Genomic DNA, 17,201 nt, shown 5'->3' on the forward strand with positions numbered 1-17,201 from the left:
ATACAAATGTCATTTACGTCTTTTAGTTTGTCAAGTGATTTAACGTGTCGATGTTGAAGAGTGTGCATGTGCATTCGTGCTCAGTCTAGAGCGTAAGAATGAGCCTATGATTGAATCTGGAAATAAAGCAAAATAACTGAGAAAAATTTGAACTATTTCTCAGATGCCATGTCCGTAATTTATAGCAAAACATCTAGCATTAATTCGATCTCAAACAGTTTCATTAAAAGTAGTTATTACTCCACCACCTGCGTGACATCATTAACCCCAAAGTGGTTGAACGACCAATTTGCGACAAAACAGTTTAGGGAAACAGTCGTGACTAGCTAGTTGATTTCTTCAACGATGCATCGTACTATTGTAGTAAAGCAGGGAGTTATGTCGTTGTACGGGAAACGCACCCCTGAACGGGATTCGTACCGTGGTCTCCAGCGAGGGAGCTAACAAGGACACTCAAGACCGCAGCTGCTAGCATCAGTCACTAGCTCTCCTCTTAGGCCAGGGGAGTGAGGTTTACATGCACAGCTCTACTGGCCTACGTTCTTATCTATGGAAAAGAGCCTGTGAACATTCAGCAAAATATTTTGTGTTCCACGGAAGAAAGAAAGTCACACAGGTTTGGTGCAACATAAGGGTGACTATATAATGACAGACCTTTTATTTAAGGGTGAACAATCACTTTAAATAAGTATGATCAGATCATGTGAGCTTACTTCTCTTTTTGAGTATGCTGGCAGCCACTGCCTTTGCTTTTGGAGCTGTGGACCAGAGAGCAAATATTATGTAAAGTCTTAAATATTCATGGCTATTATAACAAAATATTTGAAACAAATCTTTCAGTGCATGATGATAAAAAAGCAGGAACACATTGTGCTACCTTTCTTTGCTTTCTCTAGTCTTGTTCTTGGAGCCTCTCTTTCTGGCGAGCAAATAGTGAGGAGGTGAAAGAAAAAAGCCTTTAGTGCAATATTCTTAAACAAACAATATCCACGTCTATATTGAATATAAGTGTGTTTTTTATTATTTTGATCTGAGTGAGAGCTCATATACTGCACCTTTTCTCTGTTTAAGCAGGGGCTCCCTTCTCTTGGTCTCAACTTCTGGTAAGAAAAAAAAAAAAAAACATTAAACAACAAAAAAATTGTCAGTATCTCTCCAAACATATATCAGTGTCTCCAAATGTGTTCCTACAAATTTGCTCAATTAAAACGTTTTCAAACTTTCCTTATTTCACAAAGTATTTACCGAGTTTGTGGGAACATTGCATCAAAAGCATTGAATAAATACATTTTCTGATGTGAAAAATATCCCATAATGCTGTTGGCTCTGCTTTTTAATAGTTTATTGCCTTATTGATTAGCCTCTTTTATCCATTTTGCTAACATAACAGAACAAATTGATCTTTTCAAGCATACATAAATATGCTTTAGCAATATATTAGTCCAACTACTTCAAGTTGATAGTTTTGCACATGCTTGTTGAGTTGTGCTGCTAAAGCAAGCAGTTTACTATAGAAATCGACAGTTGCCTGCTTGAGCTTAACCAGCTTTATCAAACAAAACAATGCATCACATAGGCCTACTCCTGCGTTCAGGCTGACTCTTTTAGCTGTGACATGAGTCAGACATGAATCAAACCAGACGGCTTTGTTTAGAGAGAGAGAGAGAGAGAGAGAGAGAGTTTAAAACTGTGTGCAGCAACAGGTCACTTGATGTCTAAATCAGTCACACTGTCCTAAAGAGTGTTCTTGTAAAAAAGCATTTGCCGCATTAATCAGTAGCCATGATTAATATTGCAATATATTATTATCACACTAGAGCTGAAATACTCTGTCAAGAATCCTGAAGTATAGTAAGTGTTGTGGTTTTGATTTCAAAAAAATTAAATCTAGATTAACAGATATGCACCAGGGGGCACTATTGTGTTTGTCAAAGTTATTGGAAGTGAGAAAAAAAATACTGATATAAGATCCTCAGTGATGTCCTCTAAAACAGATTGCTTTATTATTATAGGTCATAGAGGAGATCATGGGTTATATTTTTCATTGATTTACTATGCTTTGAAAGTCGAACTAAGCTAGATGAGCAAAAATAGACATATTGTATCTACAATACACGTTACACAGTACCTTATATTAATTTATGTTCATAGAACTGTTGTTTAAAAGTCTGTGGCCTCATACTTACAAACTTAATAATGTCTAAATTGCTATTGGAAAAGCTACTCAGTTCTACTTAAACTGCTCTATACTGTTTTATTCAATATACTATCAATTACTATCAATATACCTATACGATCAAGGTCAATCATAATTCTGAATACTTGAAGACATACATTAAAAGTATCTATTGTTAGCTTCTTGAAGTGGTCAGTAAATGTATTACAAGCAGTTATAATAGCTGCATTCAAAGTCTTTTCTGGAATAAAAGTACCTCTTTTCTTCACTTTATCAGGTTCAGCTGGAAGAAAAACGGATAAAAAGGACGAGTTACTGCAGAGCTTTAATTCATCCCACTAGATGGCGACTCTGAGTGGACACATTTATCTGCTTACTAAATAACATAATATAAGACAAATGTGTTCCACATACAGAGAGAGCACATACAATAAATATTACTTAATAAAGCTCATTAAAGCCCAAAGTTTGGTATAGAAAATTCAGACATGGTTAAGGGGATGGACAAAATGCACTTTTGAAACACAGCCTGCTTTTTATATATCATCCATATTTTATTGTAAAAATAAATACTTTTAGTAGAAAGCAGTATGATGAGTTTACAGTAAGGAGTTAGGGTCATTAAGAGCAAATATATCTAAAGTTAACTAATATTCAAATATGATTTTCTGAATCTGCTGATACAGAAATTACCCATATGGTCCAGATGTGCACATACACATAATTTGCAATCCTTGTTCCGTGTGTATGCATGCATGTTATCTTGATCAATTCACAGTACACCCACCTCTTCAGCCACTACTATAACACTGATGTATATATGCTTTTAGGTACACATCATTCACCAATCAATGATTATATTTCAAGCATGCGATGTGCAAAATACTAAATACCATCTTGGTCAGTTGTTTTTGCATGAAGAGCTCACAAAATTTGTTAGAACAAAGATATTGGCATGTCTCTGACTAGATCTATGCTTTAGACATGGGCCAGTGTGATTTGCTATAAAATGGCTCTGTTATGCAGAAAATTGAAAATATGCCCATGCTTTTTCTTTTTATATTTTAAAACAACATGCATGATATTGACCTTGCAAGTCAATACCAAATACCTTTTTCTTCCTTTGGTTTAGTGTCTTGGGCTTTTTGAGGATCTTTATGTATTACTGAATGCATACAAGGACATGTAGAGGGCTCTTTTTGTTTGTCTGGATACAAACAAATGCAAAATAGTGAGTGTCGACATAGACTACAGTGATCATTTCATTTCCTGCCTATTTTAGCCATCTTTGGTTCATATGAATCATCGGCTGTGACGTTATTGTGTTTTTTTTTTTTTTGCTAGAACAGGCAGACTTATCAATACCGAAACCAAATCAATTGAAAAAATCCATTAAATAAAAAAAATGATTATGTTGAGAAACTGTTAAAATAAAGACAGTCTAATGAGCGATGTATTAGATTAGCCTTGTTTAAATCAACACAGGATGATAAAGATCACATTGGCAGCTAAACACAGAGATAAATGTCTTCTACAGCTTAATATATGGATGTCATTATCTTTAAAACCCATAATATGCTTATGTCATCAGAGACCAATGCCAGATTTTATGTCCATAAATCAAAATGTTATTACTAAAATTAATTTTTAAAGTGGTGGTAGTAAATCACAGGATACAAATATGACACCTTCATTATAAGTTTGGATTGCATAAATTTGTCAGAATTAATGTGACATTTTATGATTAAATGCCACCCCATCAGTAAAGAGATTGGATTATTACAACAAGAAGGAAGCCAGCTAAAAATAAAAACAGGTTGACAACCCCGCCAACAAACGGAGATTAACAAGAATGGCAAATGGCTGAGAAGCAGGGAAATGTTTTTAGCAGCTGCAAGAATTCCAAGAAGTCTCTTTGAATAATAATTGAAATTCAAAAAGCCGGTTTTGATTGTGTTGCTTACATGCTCGCGGGGAATTACAGGGAGGTGTCATTCAAAATGCCTTTAACCTAAAATGCAAATGCCATTTTTGATATCAGTCGACCCTGCAGCCGAATACATGATCTGTGTTATTAAAACAGCATGCATTCTTTCTTCCTTTGTTTTCTCACTGACCTTTGGCGCAGAAGTTTATTAGCTAATAAAATGCATTTACTCTTGACTGATTAAGATCAGCAGGGGCATTGGAAGTTGGAAGATAGGATATTATCCCTATGACTTTGATTTGCCATTGAAACTTCACATAGTGTAACCAGGCACTATCTGCACTGGTTTAGTGCTGCTTCATGTGTATTTAAAGTCACTGTCATTATTTTCTGCGCAAACAAGCTGGATGTGAAAATGAGTAAAGTTTACCAGTATAAAATAAATTAAATTAAATTAAATTAAATACAAATATTTGTTTGTTCATGTTCTCACAACATTGCATTTTTAGAATTCCTAAAAATGTTACCGGCGCTTGGCGAGTGTTAATTTTAGGCCCTGCATATACAGTATATAATAGTGGGTACGGAAAGTATTCAGACCCCCTTACATTTTTCACTCTTTGTTATATTGCAGCCATTTGCTAAAATCGTTTAAGTTAAATTTTTTTTCCTCATTATTGTACACACAGCATCCCACATTAACAGAAAAACACAGAATTGTTGACATTTTTGCACATTTATTAAAAAAGAAAAACTGAAAAATCACATGGTCCTAAGTATTCAGACCCTTTGCTGTGACACTCATATATTTAACTCAGGTGCTGTCCATTTCTTCTGATCATCCTTGAGATGGTTCTACACCTTCATTTGAGTCCAGCTGTGTTTGATTATACTGATTGGACTTGATTAGGAAAGCCACACACCTGTCTATATAAGACCTTATAGCTCACAGTGCATGTCAGAGCAAATGAGAATCATGAGGTCAAAGGAACTGCCTGAAGAGCCCAGAGACAGAATTGTGGCAAGGCACAGATCTGGCCAAGGTTACAAAAAAAATTTCTGCTGCACTTAAGGTTCCTAAGAGCACAGTGGCCTCCATAATCCTTAAATGGAAGACGTTTGGGACGACCAGAACCCTTCCTAGAGCTGGCCGTCCGGCCAAACTGAGCTATCGGGGGAGAAGAGCCTTGGTGAGAGAGGTAAAGAAGAACCCAAAGATCACTGTGGCTGAGCTCCAGAGATGCAGTCGGGAGATGGGAGAAAGTTGTAGTAAGTCAACCATCACTGCAGCCATCCACCAGTCGGGGCTTTATGGCAGAGTGGCCCGACGGAAGCCTCTCCTCAGTGCAAGACACATGAAAGCATACCTGAAGGACTCCAAGATGGTGATAAATAAGATTCTCTGGTCTGATGAGACCAAGATAGAACTTTTTGGCCTTAATTCTAAGCGGTATGTGTGGAGAAAACCAGGCACTGCTCATCACCTGTCCAATACAGTCTCAGCAGTGAAGCATGGTGGTGGCAGCATCATGCTGTGGGGGTGTTTTTCAGCTGCAGGGACAGGATGACTGGTTGCAATCGAGGGAAAGATGAATGCGGCCAAGTACAGGGATATCCTGGACGAAAACCTTCTCCAGAGTGCTCTGGACCTCAGACTGGGCCGAAGGTTCACCTTCCAACAAGACAATGACCCTAAGCACACGGCTAAAATAATGAAGGAGTGGCTTCACAACAACTCCGTGACTGTTCTTGAATGGCCCAGCCAGAGCCCTGACTTAAACCCAATTGAGCATCTCTGGAGAGACCTGAAAATGGCTGTCCACCAACGTTTACCATCCAACCTGACAGAACTGGAGAGGATCTGCAAGGAGGAATGGCAGAGGATACCCAAATCCAGGTGTGAAAAACTTTCCCAAAAAGACTCATGGCTGTATTAGATCAAAAGGGTGCTTCTACTAAATACTGAGCAAAGGGTCTGAATACTTAGGACCATGTGATATTTCAGTTTTTCTTTTTTAATAAATGTGCAAAAATGTCAACAATTCTGTGTTTTTCTGTCAATATGGGGTGCTGTGTGTACAATAATGAGGAAAAAAAATGAAATTAAATAATTTTAGCAAATGGCTGCAATATAACAAAGAGTGAACAATTTAAGGGGGTCTGAATACTTTCCGTACCCACTGTATATATAATGTTTCGCCATTTAAAGAAAATAGCAGCACTTACACTGTAATTGTGTACCGACCTTCTTTTTCAGCCTTTGCCACAGGTTTCTCTGCTTCTTTTTCCTTCACTTCCTCAGCTGTTTTAAAAACCAACAAAACAAAAGGTGAGTCTCACAGTCCAGAAAGAAAATAGAAAGACAAAAGACACAGACTTGGTTACACACACACACACACACGCACACACACACACGCAAACTTTGATGTTCAGATCTTTTTTGTACTTTGTGCTTTCTGTGAAGACTGTTCAACCCCATGGGTCAAAATGGATCTCTTCAAGTTCCACGTTTTTGCTCTCTCTCCCCTACCAGCAGGCTTCTTTCTCTCAGCAGGGATTTATTTTGTTGTGTGAAACATATCTAATGATGTTCTTGATAGAGGAATGACAGAGTATCTGCTGCTTGCCTGCAGGCAGGGCAGAGATTCTCATTTTTTCTGGCCTCCTCTCTGCAGTAAATGGAATGGGGTGATGTTATTGCTGTAATTTTCTTTGGAGCACAACATTTTAAAGAACGTACTAAAGTCAAAAACAAGTGAGTTAAACTTGTCAATAAAACAGATCAGCGGGACAAAACCCTTTAATATTTTTAAGACTCCCAAATAATTATTTTTATTTAATAATTAAATATTAAATATAAAAGCAAGCACACACAGTGCTCCTTAAACATATTACAATCTTATCATATTGCTGCCACCAATTTACTGAATAATAGTGAATTAAAAATAAAATAAAATACTTTATACCAACACCTAAGCGAGGTGATCAGGGATGTAGCTGTGGAAGTTTAATGAAAGCATAGCTGAATTTTTTTTGTTTTTTTTCTATCACCTTCAACAGTTGGAGTTTAGTAACAGATCTATCATTTCATATATATCCTACCTAAGAGCACCGGTGGTCACCGTGATTTTGCCAAGTAAGAATTGTTCCTGGATCAACATCTTTTGTTGATCTTTGAACAACATTCCTTCCAAAAACATAGTCCTAACCTACCCTGGAAATCCAGAGTTCTCGTGAGAGCACAAGTTGAATTTGCACAGCGAGTTTACTCTGCCGTCGAGTAATGATGCTCATTAACTATGCCCTTGTAGCCGAGCTGCACCAATCACATCGGGTTATCTGATATAGGCGGGCCAGAGGCGAGCTCATTAGTAAACATTGCAAGATGGCTATGGATGAACACCAGCTGTTTGAAACGGCTTTGGCCGCTACAATGAACGAGTTAGACTTGGCTTTTTATCTAAAAGAGGAACAGAAGACGGCGCTCGAATCGCTCCTTTGCAAGAAGGGCGTTTTTGCTGTTTTGCCAGTAATCTAATCTACCAGTTAGCTCCGCTGGTAGCTAAGCGTATGGGGCTTGTTGTGATTGGTTGTAGTGTTATCCAATTGCATGCAGTGAGATTTTCAAATGCATGCTTGGTGCCGCCCCTCGAGCTGGCCGATTTTCATTAGTCGATGCCAGACCATTAATCTTTCAGATTTAGGTCTGGATTTCTAGGCTAGTCCTAACCCTATCCTTACCCCTAAACCAAACCCTACCCATAACTTATCCCTAAAAACAGAGGGAAATGACAGGTAAAAAAAACAAAAACAAATTGGTGTAGAAGCCCCTAACCCTTGCTATAAGCTAAACTTGACATCCACTGTAAACCTATCCTTCAAATCTGATTGGTTGATTGGAATGTTGAAAGGATGTTGATCCAGGAATATGTCCTACTTGGTGAAATCACATTCACAGAGCAACAGTAAAAGCGAGAAAATAGAGAAGGAATGTTTCCTCGCCGGACAGCCCACAGACAGAGTCATGCGGTGGACTGAAGTCAAGGCTGAATCACAAAGAAATTATTTCATTTCACTTCATAAAAGCAGTGGTCAACTTGAGATCTGCATAAGCCATATTCAGTTCAGCATGCATAAATGCCCACAGACTTGACATACATTTTTAATGTTCATTGCACAAACAGCAGGAGATTGAATACAAATCATTATGTTGCTGCGAAATCACTGTAGGTGAAAAACAGACTTAACTAGAAAAGTAAAGTTGGTCAAGACAAACTTTGATTGTTGTCTTGACAAAACCTTGTCTAAAAGTTTAATTACAAATATACGGTTAACAATTGCTTATAGTTACAGTACACCACCAGCAACCACCTAGCGATCCCGTTTGCACCAGGTGTTATAGTCTCTTTTGTCCACTTTCAACCACTTCTGTCCTGATTTCCTTGAGGGGAGGGTCTATGGGTGGGTAAATGTATGGGTTTTTTCAGATCTTTCGATCTAATGGACAAAACAAGCTGAGAAGCGTCTCGCTGCAGCCTGCGGTGGACATCCAAGCCTACATCCAAGTGTGACGCCTATGTCCAAATATGTCACATTCTCATTAGCGTGATTTTTTCCCCCCAAACCAGTTGCAAAATTCACTTTCAGGTGTTTGAACATAAATGTGTGTTGGCAGTCTGTGTACACAACCACCCTATAATGATAAAAATCCATCCACTCCTTTTTTTTAATACCCATAAATCATAAGTATTGTCTCAGAATAAGCCGTTCACAGATTCTACCTTTTGTGATGTCAAAAAATGCCTGACCACATCCAATGCCACACTTGGATGTGGACAGGGTTGGGTGTCCAGGATGCAGTGAGCCCTACTTTTGATAAGCTTGCGCAATTTACATATGAACACGCCCGGAGACAATGGAAAAACATACGGAGAGCAGCAGCTTCTGCTCTGATAGCCGCAAGACCACGCCGAGTGCGTGTTAGAAATCATGAATGGTGAGACAACATTGAGCTTGGTACGTTTTTCGTCTTCAAACCAAACTTGGGTCTTCAGCAGACAAAGTTCAAATCCTGTCTGGCTAGCCCACTTCCCATAATATTTACGCTTTAGGTCAGAACGCGGAGAGTAGGCAGTCTTTTGTGGCTATTCGAACACATGAGCGTTTACACTACGAAAGCAAATTCGCATTCAGTCAAATGTGTTTTCGACTACCTCTGGGGCCCTCTTTACACCTGGTATTAAAATGCGTTTTGGTCAATCGCAAGTGGACAACGCTAAAACAGGTGTAAACGGGGTCTAAAACGTTTTGAGCTTGTCCACTTTCGACCACTTCCAGAGGTAGTCGAAAACGCATTTGACCGGATTGCTTTCATAGTGTATGGTATCATGTGGTCGAATGTGGATCTGAAATAAAGATGAAAAACCGCACTCTGTAGTTATATCTCATATATTTATTTATACCATGTCCACACAGACGCGTTTCAGCCTAAGCCATCATCAGTGTGTCTGTGGATATGCTCAAAACGTTTTAGACCCCATTTACACCTGTATTTAGCGTCGCCCACTTGTGATCCAATCTGCGAAAACACATCTTAATACCAGGTGTAAACGCCCTAGCTATCAATCAAAGATTACTTAGAAACCATTTAACCATGGTTGCTTGAGTGTTCTTGAATTGACAACATAATGACCTTTTCTCCTTAACCAAATGTATTTGAAACTCTCTGTACAAGTACCAGTACCGATACTGTAGGCTCAGCCTCGCCGTGTTCCACTGTTGTCTCTGCAGGTACATCCAAGTACACCTCATTCTCCTGTTCCCAGACAGAAGAACTAGCAGTGCTCTGAACTCATCTCAGCTCTGAGTCTGTGATACTGCTGTGTCATACATTGTCTCAGCACAGGATTAGATTTCCATCCTGCAATACACACATTGCTTTATCCCCAATCTCCTCTCCAGATTTTAATCTGATACCCAGTAAGATCTTTTGCCCACCGGAGGAATTCAGAAAAATTGTAGTTCAACACCGTATCAATAAATCAAATAGCAGGAATAATTGGAAAGGGAGGAATGCATCTCACTAGAAGAAAATCATATTATAGAGACCCTTGTGCTCTTTCTGCTTTTATTTAATTTTAACATGGCCGAGGTTATACCTTTTTACACTTTTAGTGCATTATTTATGATTTCGTGGTATTCAGCCAAATAACTCTAGAAGCTGACGCTACCTTAACCTTTTTTTTCTTCCTTCCCTTTTGAGGACCTCACATATGCAGAAAAACTGTTGAGGTAAACTGAAAAATTATGCCAAAGAGTATTTTAGGGTACATAGGCATATAATATAATTGAAATAATTATTTTGAATAAATAAACTTTGTATTACTTAAACTTTAGTTTGTATTACTAGCACTTCTCAAGTTAAATTTTTTTAATTGATTCTTAGCAAAAAACACTTTGTTCTTTCAAAATGATATGTGCTCATTCATGTGTAATTACTTCCACCGTAAGCGTAGAATCTGCCATTCAGAATACATACAAGCATACATACGCTTTTACACTCAGTGGCACCGTGACGAATGTGAGGGGGAGATTACTCGCTCACAGAGAAAATGATGTAGCCTACGCTGTAAACATTGCCTTACATTATTAATCTCGTACAATATACGGAATAACGATAGCAATGATACTTTACTAAGATTATCTTGCATTCGTTTGGGATAGCTGATAGCTGATGTTAGCAATGAAATGGTACCAAAATAACAAAAACGTAAAACTATTATTCGTTTTACATAGAGGTCATAACCTACATGTTAACTGACTAAATAACTAAATGCAATTTGTAATAGTTTTCTAAAGTAACCTCATCACTTGAAGGAACACTCATGGACGAAGTCGAGCTGGAAGCCATGTTAATCTTGGAATAAAACGGCCATCGTAGGAGTTAAAACGCCCTCGGAATGGGAGGGGCTAGAAAGTAATATTCAGTTGGTAGTCATATACAATTTCACCGCTAGATGGGAGAAAATCTTACACAGTGGAGCTTTAAGATTTCCTCTTTGCTTGTTGTATTCCTCATTTGTAAGTGTTTTGCATAAAAGCATCTGGTAAATGAATAAATGTAAATGTATAGGTTATTTGTTATAAGTTCAGTTGCAAAATTTGTCTTTTTACCAAACTAGTAGACACACACCAGCATCATCCTATTGATCCTACTGTTGTGTAATAGATGGAAAAATGAGCCTTGGAGATCAAAGTTTGAGTCCTAAGGGTCTTCTCAACCCTCACATCTCTTGCCACACACACACACACACACACACACACACATATGCCCTCTTCTCCCCTCATCCACACCATCTGCATGTTAGAACCCCACTCTTCCACAGTCAATAACCTTTTTAGCTTATTAGTGTTGACAATATTTTCTCATTTTAATTCTGGCTCATTTTATATGCTTCATGCAAGCAAACTGTTGCCATGTTTGTTACCTTTAGGGACCGGTTCTGGTTCTAGTGCTTTTTCTGCAATTTCCACTTCGTCTGCACTTTCTTCCTTTTCATCTTTTTCCTCTTCTTCCAGGGTTGTAATGCCTTTGAAAGAAAAGAAAACATATTTATAAGGCTTGCCAGATAGATCACAAGAAGTATTCGTGATTTTATTTCGAATCTATCAAGTCTTTAAAGCCTTTAGTAACCATTAAAATTCAATTAATGTGATAAAACAGATATTTCTGCTTTCAACATTTACTAGTGAGATGCTTTTCATACTGAGCATTTTGAAAACAGACTATACCTTGAACCGTTTCTTCCATGTCCACATCCTCTTTGGCTTCAGAAGCTGTTGTATCACATAGATGAGTTACACACATGACAAAGTCAGCAGAGGCCTCAATGGGTAACAATTTATTTTCATTTGACCTATTATTCTTGAACTCTGACAAGCAATTTTGGCGCAGCTAAGATTTTCCCTTTGTTATTGGGTAGATTGCATTAGTGTTTTACAAAGAGATATAATCAGATTTAATTTACATACAGATTTTTTTTTTCAATTATTGTATTGAGGCTGATCCTTCAGAATTCATTAGCAACATCAGTAGCAAGTTAAGAACTGGAACAGTTGGTTTAGATTTGCACAGAGTGAATGATCAAATCAGCTAAATTAGGTTAGCAGGGTAAAGTCAAGCAGCCCTTTTTTAACGACCATTAGTAAAAAGCATAAGCGGTATACATTATCTAAGCTTACCAATTCATTTCTTTATGCGCTACTGTAAGACAATGACTATGACCACTATTCTTAACTACTCATTTAAGCCACTGTAACCAATTTTGACCTTCATTTAGCTTAGTTTCCCATTTTTTCCTTGATCATCTAGAACTTTGATACCCTTGAATGACCTCTTTCAGGACAACCGCTTGGTGACAGTTCACATGAAAGCAGTCTCTCATGGATTCTAACCGTTTCACTGGCAGCTGAACAGCAATACACCAGGTGCTGTTCTTTGATCCACCCAGCATGAATTAGACTTCAATTCAATTAGAACTCAAATGGGGTCCTTTCCTACCAGCGTATTTGCATATGTATGGTAACAAACTTAGACTAAACTATTTTTGTGTGACAGCAAAGTGACGTCTAAATGATTATTGTTTTTGGCTAAAATTGTGCAAACCTTTGGTTAAAAAAAGCAAAATTAGTAAAAAAGTGATCAGTTGACTTAACTTAAAAAAGTGGGGAAACCCATTGCCTTAAAATTAAGTAAATGAGCTTCATGCGTAATTCAAAAAAAAATTATTTACATGAACTTGACAATTCCACATAACTTACTTTTTTCAATCATGCATGGTTTATTTACTTAATAATTTGAAGGCAACAGGTTTCCACATTTTTTTTAAGCTAAGTCAACTGATCACTTTTACAGGGTTGCAGACTGATATAACAATTAGCGATGGGAATCATATAGAATTCTTGAGAATTGTATGGTTCCTTAATGGTTCCATCAAGTATTCTTTTAGTACTTGTAAAGAATGTGATGTTGGGAAATGCAATGTTACCGCCAAATGATATAAAACAAATGATTTAAAACAGTTTTTGAAAAAAGTGTTTATACAAACTTTGTTTATTTGAAAGGTTTTTAAATAATTTTTATTAATAATTTTGCCTTAAATATGTTAAAATCAATACAATACTAAACAAACAAAAATGTGTAAACAAATTTCATTCATTATTTTTTATAAAATCCTAATGACAAAACGTACTAAAAATAAATTCACTAAAAAGAGTCGACTGAAAAGAGAGTCATTTGTTCGGGAAACAGACTACACTGGTTGTGCTGGGTGTTTTTTGATTCACTAACAAGAACCAGCTCGAAGTGATTCTTTTGGGAATCAAACTACATTGGTCGCGCTGTTTGTTTTGCAATGTAGATTCAGTAATGATGCTGCAGTGCCAGTGAAAAAGTTCAGGAAACTGTCAGAGTATTTTAGTATGGTGTTCCGACTGCATCCAAATGCATGTGTGAAAACTACAGAAACAAAACATTATTTGGTTCCATTTTTTTTTTTTTATCTCAGTTCCCAACCCTAAAATCACTGGCTGCAAGATTATCTGTCATTTTGCCATGAACACATTTTTGAAAAGCAAACAAACCTTTCGGAGTCAGTAACTAAAAATATTTTTGGTACCTTTCTCAGGTGAAGAGCCATCATCTTCATCAGCCATCACTGTTGTGTCATCTCCACCTGGTTCGGAGCTAACTACAGGTGCTGTTACTATAATACCATCATCATCCTCACCACTTATCTGTTCATCTCCCTCCTCTTTTCCCTCTGCCTCCTGCTCCTCCTTATCTGCAACATCATCAGCTAGCTCAGGCTCCTCAGTAACACCCTCACCTTCACTTGTTATATCTTTTTCAGAGTCAGCGTCTTTCAGCCCAACACCAGTCTCATCTTTAAGACTGTCTTTAACACCCTCACCGTGATCGTCAGCTAGTTCTTTAGCTATCTTATCATCGTGGTCATCAGATGGGATATCAGTAGCGCTTAAGCCATCTTGTGAGCCAGCTATATCATCTACTGCGTCGTCAGCTTTAGCAGCACTCTCCTCTATGGGTGTTAATATCTCTGCATCACCATCAACTTTAAGTATAGGTTCCTCACCAATTTCCTGAGCTTCAACATCAGTGACTGTAACACCAGCATCTGCTATGATACCAAGCACAATGGGGATTTCAGCCTCCTGGACATCATCGTCATCATCTTTCTCCTCACTTTGGTCATCTTTTTGGTCATCATCAGTATTGTCATCGTCTGTAGTAGGAGGCAATTTAAGGGCTGGCTCGGGTAATTCTTCTTTATCATCTTCTTCCTGAGGTGGTTCTTCATGGCCAGCCTCCCCACCCATATCTTCAGAGGAGGAATCATCAGCTACAACTTCAACATCATCGTCGTGCTCTTCTGTGGGCAAAGGTGGGAGGATTTCAGCATTAGATTTTAGATCATCTATGGTGCCATCTTCATCCTCCTCTTCTGCTTTGCTCGATTCATCATCCTGATCATCTAGTGATGCAGTAGGAATCTTTTCATCTGCATCAGTTCTGTCCTCCTCATCATCATCTTCAGCTGCCTCAGCTTCTTTAGAGGTGACAAGTTCTGCAGCTTCATCTTTCTCCTCATCGGGTTCGGCAGGGATGGAAGCATCTTCCTTTTCGGGAGCAGCAGAAGCAGCAGCAGCATCCTCTTCATGTTCTTCTTCCTCCTCAGCATCAGCTTCCTCATTCTCCTTTTCTTCAGCCTCCTCTTCTTTTCCCTCCTCCTCCTCCTCCTCCTCTTCCTCCTCTGCTGCTGCTTCCTCCTCCACATCAGCTTCCACTTCATCCTTTTCTTCAGCCTCCTCATCCTTTCCCTCCTCCTCCTCTTCCTCCACAGCCTCCTCTGCTGCTGCTGCTTCCTCCTCTTCATCTTCCTCTTCCTCCTCAGCATCAGCTTCTTCTTTCTCCTTTTCTTCAGCCTCCTCTTCCTTTACCTTCTTCTCCTCCACAGCCTCCTCTGCTGCTGCTTCCTCCTCTTCATCTACCTCTTCCTCCTCAGCATCAGCATCAGCTTCTTCAGCCTCCTCTGCTGCTTCCTCCTCTTCTTCATCTTCCTCTTCTTCAGCAGATTCTTCTTCCTCCTCCTCAATCTCCTCACCATCTTCTTCTTCTACTTCTTCTTCATCATCCTCTTCTTCCAACTCTTCATCAGCAGCCATCTCATCTTCTTCCTCCGCCTCTTCTTCCTCCTCCTCCTCTTCCTCCTCGTACTCCCCTTCCTCTTCTAAGATCTCCTTGGCCCGTATCTCTGCAACTATATCATTAGGTTGTCAGAAATGTCAGTGAAGCTGTAGAGAGTGTGGGGTTCAAACCCCACAGGATGAGACAGATTCTAAATAATTGTGGCTAGACATACACAATCCAGTGCATAACATATAATCAGATAGATTATGCATATTATGTTTTTTACTGTGAAAGTATCCCTTTAGTAGTATGCTATTAGATAGTTGAATACTTAGAAGACATGCAAACGAATAGGTTCCTTAGGTTTTTTAGTACAACTGTTGATGCACAAAGGAGCTCTGCATATTGCTCATGAGGCCTCCAATGGTACAATATATTGTCAGAATAACAAATTGTCCAAACTTTTGTGGCTTTTAAGGTTCGGTTGCATTTACTGTTGTTTGGAAAATTATTGAACCAAAAACAAGTATCAAATGGAATCCAAACAACTGAATTTCATGTGAGGGCGAAAGATTTCCCCATGCATATTTTGTAAGGGTTTCAAGTTGGTCACAAACCAAGAAAGTTAATTGGTTTGAAAGTGACTTCTGTGTGAGCTGTGCTTCACATATCGCTACACTATTGACAATAAACAATGGACCTTTGAAATGTTGCTAATGTGACCGCACCATTAGTCAATGTCTGTTAAAGTCGGCATGAAACAGATATTGTGACTGTCTTTTCTTCCCAATGGTGACCAAGGGAAATGGCTTTTTGAACAAGAAAAAAAAGTAAGGCGAGACTTGATTTTGTCGATCAGTATTTGATTGGATCATTGCATTGTGGTTTGCAAACTGCTGCGATTTTATGTGATTGTCAGGTTGCGGAAGGGGAGGTTTTATTATCCAGCTCTGCATTAAGTCCTCATTAAAGAAGAGATGTTGTTGAAAGGCGGAGGGGGAGCTTATTTTTTCGATTTACAGATATTACGATGGAACATGAGTATATAAAAAGATGTGCATGGATAAATCATGTGTAACGGACGTAGGCAAGTAAGAGCTGTGCGTGTAAACCTCACTCCCCTTGCCTCAAGAGGCACGCTAGATAGAGACTGCGGTCTTTAACATCCTTGTTTTCGCACCCTCCTCCCACGCCAGAGACCCCGGTTCGAATCCAGCTCGAAGTGGGTCGAGTAGGACCGGTTAAGCATGCATAATAAACACTGACAAATATCTTGAGCTTGTGTTAACCAGACACCTTATTTCAGACTTTTTGGAATTGGAATTGGAAGTGCTAAAATGCTAAAACTTGTTTTCAGGCTTTGGCCTAAAAAAATACATCACTCTATTGGTTTTTAAAAGTGTGTCCCACCCTAATTTCCTGTTACCATAGGAAAAACTGTAAGCATTCATTAATACATATCATGGGGTCTTTAAGAAGGTACTTTAAACAGTGTACAATAAAAAATCATTGTAAAAGGGAAGTTTACAGTGTCTGAAATTACCGCGCCACAATGAGACGTATAGCATCATAAGAACAATACTTATGGTTTATATATCTCCTCCAGTGACACTGCCTGTATGTCTTAGGAGCGCACATCTAATTTCCTGGTCTCTTAGGTGTCCCTGTGTCAACAATTATGGACTGTACCTTTAAAGCAAAACAGGGGCACACCAATTTATGAGGCTTGCAGAGTTCCCTTAAGTGTTAATATGACAAATGACAGCAAATGTGTTGCCCATATAATCAAATTCAGACTTTTATTACACATATGTGGGACTATTTTTATTCACAAACATTTGCATTTGCTGAAACTGATAATGGTGTTTAGATGCTTTCTGCAATAGCTT

The 17,201-nt window shown here is 38.5% G+C and overlaps 1 protein-coding gene across 11 annotated transcripts in view; it reads right to left on the bottom strand.

Annotated features, from left to right (window-relative positions):
• trdn (triadin) overlaps positions 1–17,201 on the bottom strand; it is a 62,867-nt gene that overhangs the window by 14,380 nt on the left and 31,286 nt on the right. For 4 of the 11 annotated variants that reach the window (XM_084431562.1, XM_084431559.1, XM_084431560.1 and 1 more), the window contains 9 exons: positions 13,781–15,442; positions 11,895–11,939; positions 11,591–11,692; positions 6,349–6,405; positions 3,288–3,383; positions 2,433–2,459; positions 1,056–1,100; positions 878–919; positions 714–758 (listed from right to left, as the gene is read on the bottom strand). In XM_084431562.1, the coding sequence (XP_084287688.1) occupies positions 714–758; positions 878–919; positions 1,056–1,100; positions 2,433–2,459; positions 3,288–3,383; positions 6,349–6,405; positions 11,591–11,692; positions 11,895–11,939; positions 13,781–15,442 (2,121 nt within the window). The remainder of the gene's footprint in view (positions 1–713; positions 759–877; positions 920–1,055; positions 1,101–2,432; positions 2,460–3,287; positions 3,384–6,348; positions 6,406–11,590; positions 11,693–11,894; positions 11,940–13,780; positions 15,443–17,201) is intronic. The other 7 variants (XM_084431565.1, XM_084431561.1, XM_084431569.1 and 4 more) reach the window with 4 other exon arrangements.

The sequence above is a fragment of the Rutilus rutilus genome (assembly GCF_951802725.1).
Source record: "Rutilus rutilus genome assembly, chromosome: 15".
Taxonomy (NCBI): Eukaryota; Metazoa; Chordata; class Actinopteri; order Cypriniformes; family Leuciscidae; genus Rutilus; species Rutilus rutilus.